Source organism: Aquarana catesbeiana, linkage group LG11, assembly GCF_042186555.1.
Source record: "Aquarana catesbeiana isolate 2022-GZ linkage group LG11, ASM4218655v1, whole genome shotgun sequence".
NCBI classification, from domain to species: Eukaryota; Metazoa; Chordata; class Amphibia; order Anura; family Ranidae; genus Aquarana; species Aquarana catesbeiana.
In genome coordinates, this window is record NC_133334.1 from 237,487,982 (window position 1) to 237,503,233 (window position 15,252).

The 15,252-nt window shown below is 41.8% G+C and overlaps 1 protein-coding gene across 1 annotated transcript; it reads right to left on the minus strand.

Moving 5' to 3' along the window:
- Nucleotides 1–8,244: 8,244 nt before the first annotated feature.
- On the minus strand, nucleotides 8,245–14,334 carry LOC141112594 (uncharacterized). Its single transcript, XM_073605544.1, has 2 exons — nucleotides 14,215–14,334; nucleotides 8,245–13,990 (listed from the first exon to the last, which is right to left on the minus strand). The coding sequence occupies exon 2, from the start codon at nucleotides 13,752–13,754 to the stop codon at nucleotides 8,748–8,750; it is 5,007 nt and encodes a 1,668-aa protein (XP_073461645.1). The 5' UTR covers nucleotides 13,755–13,990; nucleotides 14,215–14,334; the 3' UTR covers nucleotides 8,245–8,747.
- Between the last annotated feature and the right edge of the window lie 918 nt (nucleotides 14,335–15,252).

The following is a 15,252-nucleotide window of genomic DNA, read 5'->3' on the forward strand; positions in this document are numbered from 1 at the left end:
GCTGTAGGTCAGATCACCTGTGGAAAGGCTAGGAGGACCCATAAAATCTAGTGACTCCTTATGCCGCGTACACATGAGCGGACTTTTCGATTAGACTGGTCTGACGGACTGAGTCCGGCGGACAATTCGACCGTGTTAGGCTTCATCGGACCTGCAGCGGACTTTTTCGGTCGAAAATCTGACGGATTTTAGATTTGGAACGTGTTTCAAATCTTTACGTCGGAACTCCGCCGGACCCAGTTCCTATCGAAAAGTTCAGTCGTCTGTATGCTAGTCCGACGGACGAAAACTGACGCTAGGGCAGCTATTGGCTACTGGCTATCAACTTATTTTAGTCCGGTCGTACGTCATCAGGAATCCGTCGGACTTTGGTGTGATCGTGTGTAGGCAAGTCCGTTTTTTCGGAAAGTCCGTCGGATAGACCGTCGGACCAGTCTGGTCGAAAAGTCCACTCGTGTGTATTAGGGGTCATTGCTACGCAAATCACCCAGACAGATTCCCAATGGACTGGAATGTGTTCAGGTCAATGCAAAACGTTCAAGATCCTTCAAACTTCAACTGGCCGTGTGCATTTTTTGGAAACAGAAATGGGTGAGCAGAGAAACCTCTCAAAACAAGAGTGAAAATAAACTTCCAATAGGTAAAATATTTTGTTTATGCTGCACATATTCCTGAAAGCTTTCATGAAGCTAGAATTGTACTTTAATATATTCTCTACAAAAATGTAACACTTTAAAAGTGACAGGACTCACTACATGGAATTACAGATCGATGCAGGGATTTTATAGTTGACACTACATCCTTAGGAATAAAAATTACAGGAAAAAAAAAAAACTTAAGAGGTGAATGTGATGAATTCTAGTACTGAAGCTATTTATTAATATTTGTGGCTGGAAGACAATCCTGCAGCACCAGCTCCTTATCTAAACACTGACGACAATCAAAAGAGCTCAGTGTACTGACTACCCTTCACCCCGTCGCCAAAGGTTTCCATTAAAACATTACATCTTATAGAATGTGCGTGGCTAAAAAAATGAAAGACAAACTTGAAATTCACAGTCGTGAAATAGATTTATATGTCTGCCGCTGCAGCAGCAACTACACAAAGCGCTGACATGGAGTAGAATATGAAAAATTAAAGCTACTACCTTTTCCTGAAGGAAAGGAAAGTCCTGTTTTAGAAAATGGTTACATTAAAAACTGAACTCCAGGCTAATGTAAGCTAGATATGAGTGAAATTGAGAGTTTTCATTTCCCTGAACATTCGTCAAAAATCGTGAGATTTATGCAAAATTCTCCCATCTTGGCTATATGTGTTGAATTGAACAGGTAAGTTAAACCTATGGGGGGGGTTGGTAGTTTTTTTAGGGTGCAGTGGGCATTAAATGGCTTCTTTCAGCTATCAGGGACCTCTTCTTGTGCCAAAAAAATACTCCTTGGTAGCTTCATTTTTATTTAAACATCAAAAAAAGTCAAGTAAAAAACTTTAGAGCAAAAAAACCTACAAAGTTATGAAATTGTACATCTTAAAATGACTTATTTCGATGATTAAAAACTATCAATTAAAGTATGTTTTAAATCAAGGCCTTTTTTAGTATTGGGTAGAATAGGGAGTCGATAAAACCCTGTAGGTTTTTTTTTCTGTCTTTGGTTGGGGAAATTTACCTTCACTATCTGTCCTGGAGGCACAACAGGAAACAAGAGGAAATCTCTCCTAAGTTGTCATGGAACAAGTAATCCCCATCAGAAGATTTACATTCTATTCCTCTATAGGCAGGTGCCTACTAGGGAAGTGTGCTACTTGTAAGTAAGATTTAGCTGCCACGGCTAGGAAAGGGTTAAGCTTCGGGTCTGTCGGTTTTCCAGGCTTTCGGTTTTCCAGGCTTTTGGGATTTTGCCCTCCACCCTGGTCTACGTATACTGTAAATAAGAGGAAGGCGGGCTCAGGGAGAGAGCAGGACTGTGTGGAAAGCAAGGTCTGGATCACAGGGAAAGATGATCACAGGGATGCTTCACAAATTGACTCCAATGGACTCTATCAGTATTGGACTTACAACTGTACAGGTATGCCTGTGCAGCCATAGCTTAGTTAGTGAGGAGGACTGAGTATGCATTGTGACGTGTAATTTTCAGAAGCGTTTAATAAAGATTCTTGCACTGTCCAAAGGCCTGGTCTGAAGTTATTGAAAGGGGAGCATGATTGAACATGGCATATCAGAAAAACTGGGCCTTGTAAACAGTCACGGGGTAGAGGAGTAAGAGCCTCTACAAAGTACTAACTCGGTAGAAGAGTCTGAGCAGGAGAGTAGTTGCCTTGGGTAACCATAGACTAGTGGGAATGTATAGCAGCCGGTCAATAAAGCGTGGTACCTGGCATAGGTGACAAGTCCTCCAGTAGCGAGGGGGATAGTGTTCTGTCTCCCTCCCTAGAGTTTGGCTCCCCAAAAGTAACTGGGACCGAACCCTCGATACAGAGACCTCATGGACTTAGCCGCATGGTACAGGAGAGTGGAAGGAGTTATTTTAGGCTGGACTGGTGGAGAGGGCATGGACTCAGCAGTGTCCCTCCTAAATGCAACATTCAATGAGCAAGGTATGTAGTGGCATGGGATGGAATGTTCACAAAGGAACTGCACATGGTGTATGGCTCACCTCTAGACTGGGGTTCCACCTTAACATCGACTTTCATGTGAACATGTCCCCGCCTGGTCCTGGGCACTGGCGAACATGTACACGAGAGGAAAGTTACCCTCTTGCGTGCACTGTAAAATTTGGGATTTCCATGACAAGACAGGCTGCCTGCAGAAAACTAGAGGGGGGTAAAAACACAAGACCATGTACCTTGCCCAAGAAATAGCAGCAAATTATTTTTGAAATCTCCTTCAGAGGCAAAGTTTCTCACTGGTGATCTGTATAGATCTTGAAGAAATACACAAAGTACATGGAGGTGAATTCATCCTGGAACCTGGCGGATCCCAAAATTGGACACTGAGCTGCACATGTAGCACGTCACTGACCATGGTTCCAGCTCTGATCAATGTCTAAATAAAGAATCTTCGCTCTGGGCCACCAGGTCAACATATTTTAGTAGCACTGGCGTAGGGGGCGAATACTTCCTTGCCTGCCACCCAGTCCTCCCCTGTTCTATGGACACAGCAGACGAGTAAAAGTATGTGCTTGTTGAATGAAAATGGGATAAATAATTGGCAAGAGGCATATTGGAGGTATATTTGAGCTATCTTCTGTGTTTTTGGAGTGTGAAGTGTGTGTAGGCCTGCAACCAGTGCTACAGTGCTATGACATGGTCATCTGGAGCCCAGGGCGAACATGCCAAATTACACCCCCCCAAGATGTATTTGCATTATGTGTCAGCAAACCCCCCCTCCCCCCATAAAAAACAATTGAGCACTAATCTGCATGTTTACCCCTAAACATAGACTCCCCCTCCTCCCAGTACAAATCCACCCTCTATTGAAATCCCCCCTCCCAGCACAAATCTTTGCCCTTCCAAATCCCCACCCTGCACAAATCCCCCCTCCCAATCCCCTTTCCTACCATAAATCTCCCACCTTTCAAAATTTCTTCCCTAGCAGAAACCCCCCCATCATCCCTACTAGCACAAATCCCCCCCCCTCTACCATATCTCCCCTTCTAGCACAAACCTCTCAAATCCCACCTCCTAGCACAAATCCTTTCCCCCATCCCCCTCTCAACAAAAATCCCTCTAAATCACCACTCCTAGTACCCCGCCCCCCCAAAAGTCCCCTGCTGGGACACTTTTTACCCCCAGCCTCCCCCAAATGTCCCCTCCCAACACAAATCCCCCCCCAATCTGTTTGTGGTACCCCACCTCACATGATATCACAGTACCCAGGGCAGCCATCCCTCTTCCCCACCCCTTGTCCCAGCCCTGCCTGCAACTATAAGTGTTGATAAGAAAGAATCTAGTTCTTCAGAAAAATACTTTTTTTCCAGTGCTTGCACCCTCTTTCTTTTCATCCATAGCTCATGGGACAGGATCAATTGGTAAATTGTGCTCCTTGGTAAAAACTCAGATCACACCATGATGGACCATTACTATGTTTTTAAAACTGCTGATTCAGTTCTCTTATCAGTTTCATGTCTGAACTTACCATTGTTCATGAAGATGTTTCAAAGGTATATTCCTCCACGTCAGGCCAGAGTTTTCTAATTGACTTGAAGGAACACTCTATAATCTTTTTAAGTGAACATCACAGTCTTAAAATGAAGCGTGCAGATCTGAACTGATTAAGGGCAAGCTGAAGTTCGCAGCTCTATCAGACTAGAGGGAACATGTAATTTTAATTTCTCTGGCAATAAGGCAATATTTATTACAGTATGTCACCTCCAGCCACCAATGCCACCAGGAGGGGAAACCCTTTCATACTTGACCACACTATGATATCCTGTTCATGAAGAGCCCAATCAGCACTAGGAACAAGATAGTAGACATGTGCAACGCATTTCGTAACGAATCGAAATTCGGACGAATTTTGCATCTTTCGGACATTCAGATGCACCCGAATGTCCGGATAAAAAAATAACGAATTTCAACTAATACGAAAGAAATCATAGTGAATATTACTAATGAATTCAACATGATTCGGTAATTCGTTAAAGATCTAATGAAACAAAAGGTCAACTCAAAGTAAATCTTACAGTCCAATCGGCTGATTAATTTTGTGCTGGAGGTTGGATTACTGGCAAAGTGCATTCCTGAGAACTGAATGAGAAGGGCGTTGTATTGTATTTGAGCAGAGGAGAAGAGATATTGTCATTGTGTGTGTTAATAGATTCAAGAAACAAACGACTTTCCAAACTACGAATCATTATCGCGAATATATATACATAAATAAATATCGAATTTCAACTAATATGAAAGAAATTATAGTGTATATAACGAATTAATTCGACATGATTCGAGATTCAGTATAACGAATATCGACACTCTACGAATAATAACGAATTATCCGAAAACTAATTAACGTAACATAATGAATATAACAGAACGAAATTATGTATTTTACGAATGACAATAAACCAAAACAAAACTAAATTTCCTGTTGTGCACATGTCTACAAGATAGCCCTAACTCTGCCAAATCTTTACAAACACTGATTTTTTTTTATTTTTTATTTTTTGCTGTGTTCAGTATATAGAAAAGGAAACCAAATCCCGAAAGTAAGGGAAAATATGAAACCAGAACAGAAAGTTAGGGAAAATCTTTCAATAGGTTAACTTTTTCCAGTCACAGTTAAGAGGGGTTTTCCTAAATTGGAGATATACCCTCTCACTGTGTTTGTAGGACAGGAAGTTAAGGGAAATCCCCAAAAGGGGCACAGGAGAAAAAAAAATGCAAAGTGCTTTTAACCATTCCCTCCTCTATTCAAAAATAAAAACTTAAAACTTTTGGTTTCAGATATACTTTAGGTATTTTAAAGGTAAAAAAAGTAAAGAGTAGAACAAAAACACTACAGATTTTAACTAGTGATAGCTTTAGAAATACTAGTGCTGCAGCAAATACAAAGTACACATTTTCTTTTGCTAGTTGTCTCATTTGTTAAAACACCAAAAAAAAAAAAAATGCTGATGGTACAACACATCAAAATTATTGAGAAATGAAATGAATTATTTTTGCCTCTGGCATTTGTTTTACACAACACTCCAAAAAAAAGGCAAATGAGTTAAAACTTAAAAAATGTTAGCATATAAACAAGAACATAAATGAATACAAATTAAGCTAATAAAGGGAGAAGGGAGAGGCTAATTAGTGTTATCAAGTGTTTATTTAGCAATTTAACGGGAAGAATATTAAAGTGGGTGTCAACCCTCACATATACCCAGGGAAGTGATTGGCTTTCGGTGATACACAGAGATAAAACAAATATTCCTACCTGTTTATCTGCAGTCTCCTCTTCTCTCTATCCATTCAAAGTGTACAATTTATACAGCTTACCTGAGCTTTCATAAGGCAGAGAGCAGGGAGCTGAAGTTACATTCTGCAGACCTCAGTGAGAGCTGATTAGAGGGAAGGGACGCACCCCCCATCACACAGCACACAGGAACAGAGCTGCAGCTTTCATTCACAGGCTGTGTGCTGTAGCTCCCTCCCTGTCACCTTTTTAATCTTGGTGTCGGGTAAACTTGTCATAAGTGACTCATGTAGATAGCAGAGGAACAAGGCAACAGAAAGAAATGACACTTAGTGTTCTAGATTGGGACATGTACACACTATAGAGGGAAATGCTTTGTTCATATTTTATAAATATAATAAATATATTTTATATTTTAGGTTTACAACAGTTCTAACTTTCTATGGCATCACAGGTTGACTCTGCTAATATGTTGTCTTTTGTGATCGTATATCTATAAATCCCCTGGCCCAAGAGGAGTGTTCCTTTATGTCTCCTCCTCTCCCATGGACCATGTGAATAAGTGACAAAGGCTTTCCCCCTACATGCTGAAATAAAATTGTAGTGTGTTCTGTATGGGTCAGGCTGCTGGCAAAGTTCCTGGGGCAAGTCTCTAAATGATCTGGAATCCAGGAACCCATCAGGTGATCTATCAGGGTAGGTCTGTGGCTCCTCTAATAGACGGCCACTCTGCGCTTAGTTCTGCACCATATTCCCATGTTTTCAGGGTAGCCCATACACCTTACAAGAAAACCATAAGGCCTTTGCACCCACACAGACCTGCTCAGTTGGACATTGTCTCAGACTTATGGGTTCTTAGGATAATGTTGTTTGGCTCACTTCTGACATTCTCGCAAAAAATACCCCAAAACATCCCAAAGCATCTGTGCTGAATTCTGATATTTCTGGAGTACTGCAAGAAGGCACTAGCCACCCTAACACCCTTTGGATTGATTGTAAATCCCACCAAGGGTCATCTTGAACCCTTACATGATCTGATATATCTGAAGGCAAGGTTCAACACTTGTATACCAAATATCACCTTACCACAGAACAAAATACGAATCATTAAGAAAAGGGCAGCAAGGGACATGTCATGTTCTCACCTCTCAGCAGCCTAATGCCTCAAGCTGATTAGGATCATAGTGTCAGCTATCCATAAGATCAGATAGAAGCAATGGAGGCTACAACCCTTTCAGCTGGGTTTTCTCCAACAGTGGGTAACAAAGTCTTTGCATCAGAAGAAAATAGTGACTCACCTAATGAGGGCCATTCTTTGGCGTTGGCTCAAGATGCTGAACTTATTGAATTGCCACTCACTGCAGCTCACATCTTGCATCACTCTTATTCTGTATACCAGCAGGGGGATTGGGAAGTTCAGAAAAAGGTGGCACAGGGATATTGACCTTTGACCAAGATGGACATTTGTTCAATATCCTAGCGTCGAGAATACAATTCTGTGCATTAAAAGCCCTTTCTCACCATCTGAGGATCTGGTTAGTCCTGTTGCATGGGGTAAACAGGATGGCAGTGGAGTATTTAGGCAAGAGGGAAGGATGAAGTGCAATGCTCCTAAGGGAAGTATCTCCCATAATGCCTTGAACCAACCAAATCTGTTAGAGATTTTTATGACCTCTATTGCCAAGGTCCAGACTACACAGGCAGACTTCCTCTTGAGAAAATCACTGAAAAATGAGTGGGCACTAACACCGGAGATATGGGGGTATCCAGAGGTGAACATCTTTGCCTCATACCAGAAAATAAAATGATCTTGCTTCATTTTCAATTTCTATATGCCCAAGTGTTGGCATTGGATGCTGTCACTTTGCAGTGGTACTGAATGATGATATACACGTTTCCCCTGATGCTGCTAGTACACAAATACCTCAGGGGACTGTGCCAGTAACCAGTAGTAGCACTAATTAGTGTACCATTTTGGCCAAAATGGCCCTCAGTCACACTCCTTAGCAGATTAGACCACCAGGACCAATTTATCTGCAATTACATTTAGATTAGGGTTATAGGTTGTAGCAAACTTTTGTTGAAGTATAACTAGAGGCAATTTTTTTTTTAACTTTTGGATAGAGTGGAGAGGGATTAGAACCCCTGTCAGTGCCAGTGTCCCCATTAGGGAGATTCACCTTCTCTATTTGTACCATTTACCATTATCATTAAAAATGAAAGTAAAAGGAAATCTCACATGTTGGGGTGTCCCCAGAAAAGTAATAGAGGTGAAATCCTCCAATGGGGACTGTTCTGCCCTCACAATGTGTTCAAAGTACAAGGCTTGGCAGACAGCTAACAGCTTCCCAATAAAGACTCAGGAGGAAGGGCTAATAGTTGTAATCTTTACTGAGAATAAGTTTTTTGTAAAACTGCAAAACACAAATTATAATAATATGCATTAGCATTTAACATTACATCACAAATGCAAATAGTAACAGGCATGCTACAATACTGTTAAGGCACTAGCTAGCACAAATGAGGCCTAGCTGAATGAACTCCCTGACAGAAACATCCTACCAAACAAACAGATGAAATGTAGTTGAATTAGTAGAACATATACTAATTAATTGAAAACTAATGACAGCCTACTTACAGACTTATGCTTCCAAGGCCAGTATTAAGAAATAGTGGAGGTCTTTAACATGCTTCCTTCACTGTAGAAAGATTATCTGCTGGACAGGAAGTGGGTGTAATATACTACACTTCCTGTTAATAATGGATGTCAAATTAAAGCAACAGTACGATCAGTAAATATATACATTATAATGATCAGAACACTCCCCACCTGGCATAATGAACATTATACCACTATGTTTCATTTTTAAGAAGTAAAACAACTTCAGAGATAGGTCTAAAGTACACCTTAGGGGTGCCTTGTCTCATGACTTTAACTTTGACCTTTCTAACCTTACTATCATTACTAGGTACAGTCTCGACAATGAGTCCAACTGGCCATTCGTTTCGGTGGACCTGAGAGTCTTTTAGTAGGACAACATTTCCGACTTTGTAGGTTAGGCTTATCAACTTGCCATTTTCTGCGTGACAGTGTTTGGAGATCCCTTCTCCTTTAAGAAGGCACTTGATGTCTTCTTTGAAAACTTCTTGCAGAACACATCTAATGATGATGATTTTGGCTTGCATAAGATAATTACACTTGTCAGTGTTTGTAGCTCTACAGAAGGATTTGGCTAGGTGAATAAGCTTTCTTATAGCTCGAATGAGTGACTTCCAGCTGGAGAATCTTTCAAACCTGTGTGCGCCAAGGTTACCTCTAGTAGTTATGGTACTAAACGCTGTTACTTTTGCACGTACTTCTTTGTCGTTATCTGGTTCTACAAGTTCAAATGTCTCAAACTGAGTGGTCTCTTCGATTTCTGATTTAGTCAAAAAAGATGGTCCTGAAAACCAGTTAATGTGCTTAAGGGCAGCCGCTAGAACAGGTCTAGTCCCATGATCGGCTGGATTTTTATCCATACTGATGTAGTGCCACTGTTCTGGCCGTGTGGACTTTCTGATGTGTATCACTTTGTTTGACACGTACATGTAGAATCTTCTCGAAACATTGTGAATATATCCTAACACAATCTTGCTGTCTGTGTAAAACTTCACTGCATGAATTTCAATGTCAAGTTCTGCAACGATCAAGTCTGCCATCTCCACTGCTAAGACAGCAGCACAAAGCTCCAAACGTGGAACAGTGTGAGCAGGACGTGGAGCTAGTTTGGACTTTCCCATGATAAACCCAGCATAACTTTGTCCTTCAAAGTCCATTACTCTAAGGTAGGCTACAGCTGCTATTGCCATAGTGGATGCGTCTGAGAATACACACAATTCTCTTTGCTTTGTGGCAGACAAAGAAACAGGGACATATGACCTTTGGATGATAAGTTGTTCAAGCTCTATTAATGAGTCCTTCCACAACTTCCACTGCATTTCTTTCTCCTTAGGTAGAGGCGTATCCCATTCACTTTGTTCATGTTCAGTAGTAATTTCTCTCATAAGAGCCTTGCCTTGCATGGTTATGGGGGCTACAAATCCTAGGGGGTCGTAAAGGCTGTTGACCGTGGACAAGACACCTCTTCTCGTGAATGGCTTCTCTTCTCTGGATACTCTAAATGTAAAGCTGTCCGTTTTGAGATCCCAACTGAGCCCTAAACTTCTTTGAAGGGGCAGTGAATCTGTTCCTAGATCCAGGTCCTTGAGGTCTTTTGCACGGTCCTCTGAGGGAAACGCTTCCATGACTTTGCTGCTATTGGACGCTATTTTGTGTAACCTTACGTTAGATTCTGCTAACATCTCTCTTGTTCTTTTCAGGATGTCGATAGCCTCTTCGTTGCTGGAGAAAGAAGCGAGTCCATCGTCTACATAAAAATTCCTCATGACAAACTGTTTGGCGTCTGTTCCGTGCTCTTCTTCACCTTCCTGTGCTGCTCGTCTCAGGTTGTAGATAGCTACAGCTGGGGAGGGGCTGTTCCCGAACACATGTACTTTCATCCTGTATTCTGTAACATCTTTGTTAAAGTCATTGTTTTCATACCACAGGAACCTCAGGTAGTCTCTGTGATCTTTGCGGACAAGGAAACAGTAGAACATTTGTTGTACATCTGCTGTTACTGCAACGCGTTCTTTTCGGAACCTGATGAGGACTCCAAGGAGTGTATTATTCAGGTCAGGTCCACTGAGGAGGACATCGTTTAGGGAAAGGCCTTCATACTTTGCACTGGAGTCAAATACTACTCGTATCTGTCCTGGTTTCTGAGGATGATACACTCCAAATATTGGTAAGTACCAACATTCTTGTTTTTCTTCCAATGGTGGTGCTATTTCAGCTTGACCACTGTCGAAGATCTTTTGCATGAAATCATGGAAGTGTTCCTTCATATCTGTCTTTCTGTCTAGAGTGCGTCGCAATGAGGTGAGACGCTTTACTGCTTGTCCTTTGTTGTTAGGAAGGTGACGTCGTGGTGAACGGAAAGGTAGTGGAGCTACCCAGCTGTTTGACTCATCTATAAAGACTTCTCTGTCCATGATCTCAAGGAAGAGGCTATCTTCAACAGATGGTGCTGGTTTGTCATCATCTCGCGTTCTTTCAAACACCTTGCATCCTAGCTCATCTGTATCTTTAGATGAGGTTATGGCCTCCATGTAACTCTGAACTTTCTGCTGTTGTATTGGGTTGACTAGTCTCTCTTTAATCTGTATCCTGTTGGTACAGGGGCTAAGACATGATGTGCGGCCATTTTGCAACATGTTTGTTTTGTAGACATTCACTTTTGCCGGCTTGTGAGCTCCATCCAGACATACATCACCAATGATGACCCATCCAAGGTCAAGATGTTGTGCAAATGGTGCATTGTGTGGCCCATTGTATTGCTCTCTGACCTTGTGCACTCTCAGTATGTCTCTTCCAAGTAGAAGGATAATTGCAGCACCTGGGTCCAGTACTGGAATCTTGTCTGATATTTGCATCAGATGAGGGTAGTAACATGCAATTTCAGGTGTGGGTATCTCTGATCTATCATCTGGTATCATATCACATTCTATGAGAGTGGGCAGAGTCAGCTGCGTTTTCCCATCTAATGACTCGATGATGTAGTTGTTTGCTCTTCTCCCTGATGTCTCCACAACTCCTGAACATGTCTTCAAAGTATACGGAGTTGGACTTCCTCTGTCCCCGAAGAGGTCAAAGAACTCTGTTCTTGCCAAAGATCTGTTACTTTGTTCATCCAAGACTGCATACATTCTGATTGCCTTCTCTCTGAGGCCTGCAGGATACACCTTGACTAAACATATCTTGGAGCATGATCTAGAGCTAAATGTGTTTGTGCAGATCTCAGTGCACTTTGAGGTTATTGCTGGTAATGCACTCTCATTTTGCTCCCCACCATGATCTTCTTGGGTTACCAGATTCTCTGTTTTCCATGGTGCTGGTCCTGGGTGTAAAGCAGACAGATGGTTGTCATTATTGTATTCTTTGCATCGAATTGTCTTCACACAGTCTTTAGCAACATGTTGAGTTGAACCACAGCATCTGAAACAAATGCGCTTGTCCTTAAGATAAGATTTGCGCTCCTCTATTGTCTTGCATCTGAAACTGCGACATTTTCTCAGTGGATGAGGCTTGTTATGTAGTGGACACTGCTTATCTGGGTCCTCAATTTGCATTCCTGAGCTTTTATCCTGGTTGGCCTCAAACTCAGTCGGTACTTCTGTCTTCCGTACAGACACTGTTGCTCTGCGTTCTTTATTGTGCACTGAAGGTTGTTTCTCTGTCTTTACAGAACTGGAGCCTCCCATGTTCAAAAAGGCGAAGCTTGGGTCATTTCGTATTTTAGCTTGATTCACAATGAATTTGGCGAAGAAGGAGAAAGGTGGAAATGCTACCTGATGATCTTCCTTGTATTTTGATGCTTGCGTGATCCATCTTTCTTGTAAGCTGTAAGGAAGCTTCTCGATTACCGGTTTCACTCCACGTGCTGTATCCAAATATGAGAGGCCTGGCAGGTATCCACCAGCCTTTGCCACCTCCAGCTCTAAAAGTATGTCACCAAGCTCTCTCAGCTTTTGATTGTCTTTGTTTGTTATTTTTGGATAATTTTCAATTTTCTTCAGAAGTGCATCTTCAATTACTTCAGGTGACCCATAGCAGTCTTCCAATCTCTGCCATAACATTGTAAGCCCTGCTGTCGCATCATGAACATGTACTGACCTGATTCTTTTGGCTTGCTCAGTGGACTCTGGTCCGAGCCATTTGGAGAGTAGATCAAGCTTTTCCCTGTCTTTCATATTTAATTCTTGGGTGCTGCTTAAAAAAGATGACTTCCAGGCCCAATAGTTTTCTGGACGATCATCAAACTTCAGGAGACCAGAGCTCACCATTTCACGGCGTATCAAGTATTTTGTCACATCTGTGACTCCTGCTGCCTCAGGTGGGCATTTTCTGGGAACAAACACAGGGCATGTCTGTGGCTGGTAAGACAGTTGGGATGCTTGGTTAAACCCACTATAGTCGTGTGGTTGTTCTCGTTTACTGCAAGTCTTTCTGCTATAGGCCGGATTTTTATTTTCCCGTGGAGGGATTATGTCACCATTCGTTTGATTTCCTGAAGGACCAACAGATTGGTCTCTGAGTATGTAACTACTTGGCTTGTTATAGTAAAGTTCTGGTTCAGTCTTGTAGCATCGAGCTATGTCAAAGTTGCCTGCTGCTAGCGGGACCCTGGATGATTCTAATGCATCATTAGACTGTTGATCAGTGTCCATGTTTGCGTGCAATTGTACATACTCACAAGTGCGTTGGATTGCACTGAGTGGTGTCATCTGGGTATCTATCACAGAGGGCTCTCTGTACTGTTCTTCGGCAGCTCTCATGAGCACCTCGGCTTCAGCTAAGGCTGCTGAAGCTATTTTTTCTTGCTTGATAATATGTAAAGATGCTTTCACCTCTGCTTTTCTTCTAAGTGCTTCAGCTTTACTTTTAGCTTTAATCATATGATGTTCTTCATCTATGCAGCCCTGTTCTCTTATCATTTCAGCTTCACGTATTGCATAGGAAGCCAGTGCACGCGCGGCTTCTGCTTTTGCATGGGCCCTGGCAGCTGCAGCACTGGTGGATGACAGGTTAGAGCAGCTTGAATGTCTAGAGCTAGTGCGCTTGGACCTGGCAGATTCAGCACTAGCTGATGTCTGATCCGACTGACTAGAGACTCTGGAGCTTGTGCAGCGTGACCTGTTGGTTGGCATATTGTGTATGCTTTCCTCTGCTTGTGTATGCTGAGGGATGACTGGTGTAGTATCCTTGTCTGTGTGCTGCATGATGAAACAGATTACTTCTTTGTAATGTCTGTGGCTGTAGAGGTTAGCTGGTGATGAGCAGAATAATTCCACTCTTCTTTAGACTAGGCCCGCTGTGTTAAAAGTCTTTTTACTGTTCTGCCCTCACAATGTGTTCAAAGTACAAGGCTTGGCAGACAGCTAACAGCTTCCCAATAAAGACTCAGGAGGAAGGGCTAATAGTTGTAATCTTTACTGAGAATAAGTTTTTTGTAAAACTGCAAAACACAAATTATAATAATATGCATTAGCATTTAACATTACATCACAAATGCAAATAGTAACAGGCATGCTACAATACTGTTAAGGCACTAGCTAGCACAAATGAGGCCTAGCTGAATGAACTCCCTGACAGAAACATCCTACCAAACAAACAGATGAAATGTAGTTGAATTAGTAGAACATATACTAATTAATTGAAAACTAATGACAGCCTACTTACAGACTTATGCTTCCAAGGCCAGTATTAAGAAATAGTGGAGGTCTTTAACATGCTTCCTTCACTGTAGAAAGATTATCTGCTGGACAGGAAGTGGGTGTAATATACTACACTTCCTGTTAATAATGGATGTCAAATTAAAGCAACAGTACGATCAGTAAATATATACATTATAATGATCAGAACAGGGACACTAGTTCTGGTGACCCAGGGGTCCCCAAGGGATTCCCTTAATTTTCAGCGATTCCCTCTCACTTCCAGTTTTGGCTATGGGACGTGAAGTGAAGGGAAATCTCCAAAGTGGGACTTTAAGCACTTTAAGCTTTCTACTGGATAGAGTGGTCCTCACTGCTAGACTTCACTTTATCCTGAAAGTGTTGTACCCTGTGAACATTAATCAGGAAATAACATTATGGATATTTGAGGTTCCGGAAAGGAAAGTGTAGGTAGATTTCAAAGGTTCTATAGAGAAACAACTGTTGACATCAGAAATTTAGACCAGCTATTTGTGGACACGTTTGGCAAAAACAAGGGTAAAGAAGTAGCAGTACACAAAATAGCGACCTATACCTATATCATCAGATCTATAGGGACCCGTGCCTATTCCAGAAAGGATGACCATCTACATGACACAGAGCCTGGCTACCACTTTGGAGGCGTTGTCTCAGGTCTCAACAAAAGTAATCAATAAGGCAGCTACTCAGACAACACCTTGCGCTTTTATGATTCACCATTGCTTAGATTTGGCATCACTGACAACAGTCAACCTCTGCCGAAAAGTGTTAACTTCAGCCAATGTACATATATAAACTTGTGAAAGTGTCTAACTCCTGTTTCAACTAGTTACTTCCTGTTAGTGTGATACCATGTGGAGGATAGGAAGATGGAAAGCTGTTGACCAAAACACCTACTGTAATTTTCCTTTCTTGACCTTTTTCCATGGTATTACATGGTGCCAACTCAATGAGAGAGTAATAGCTAGAAAACAGAACACTCCTTCTTGGCCAGGACAGGGATTAATAGATATGCAGTTCTATAAAT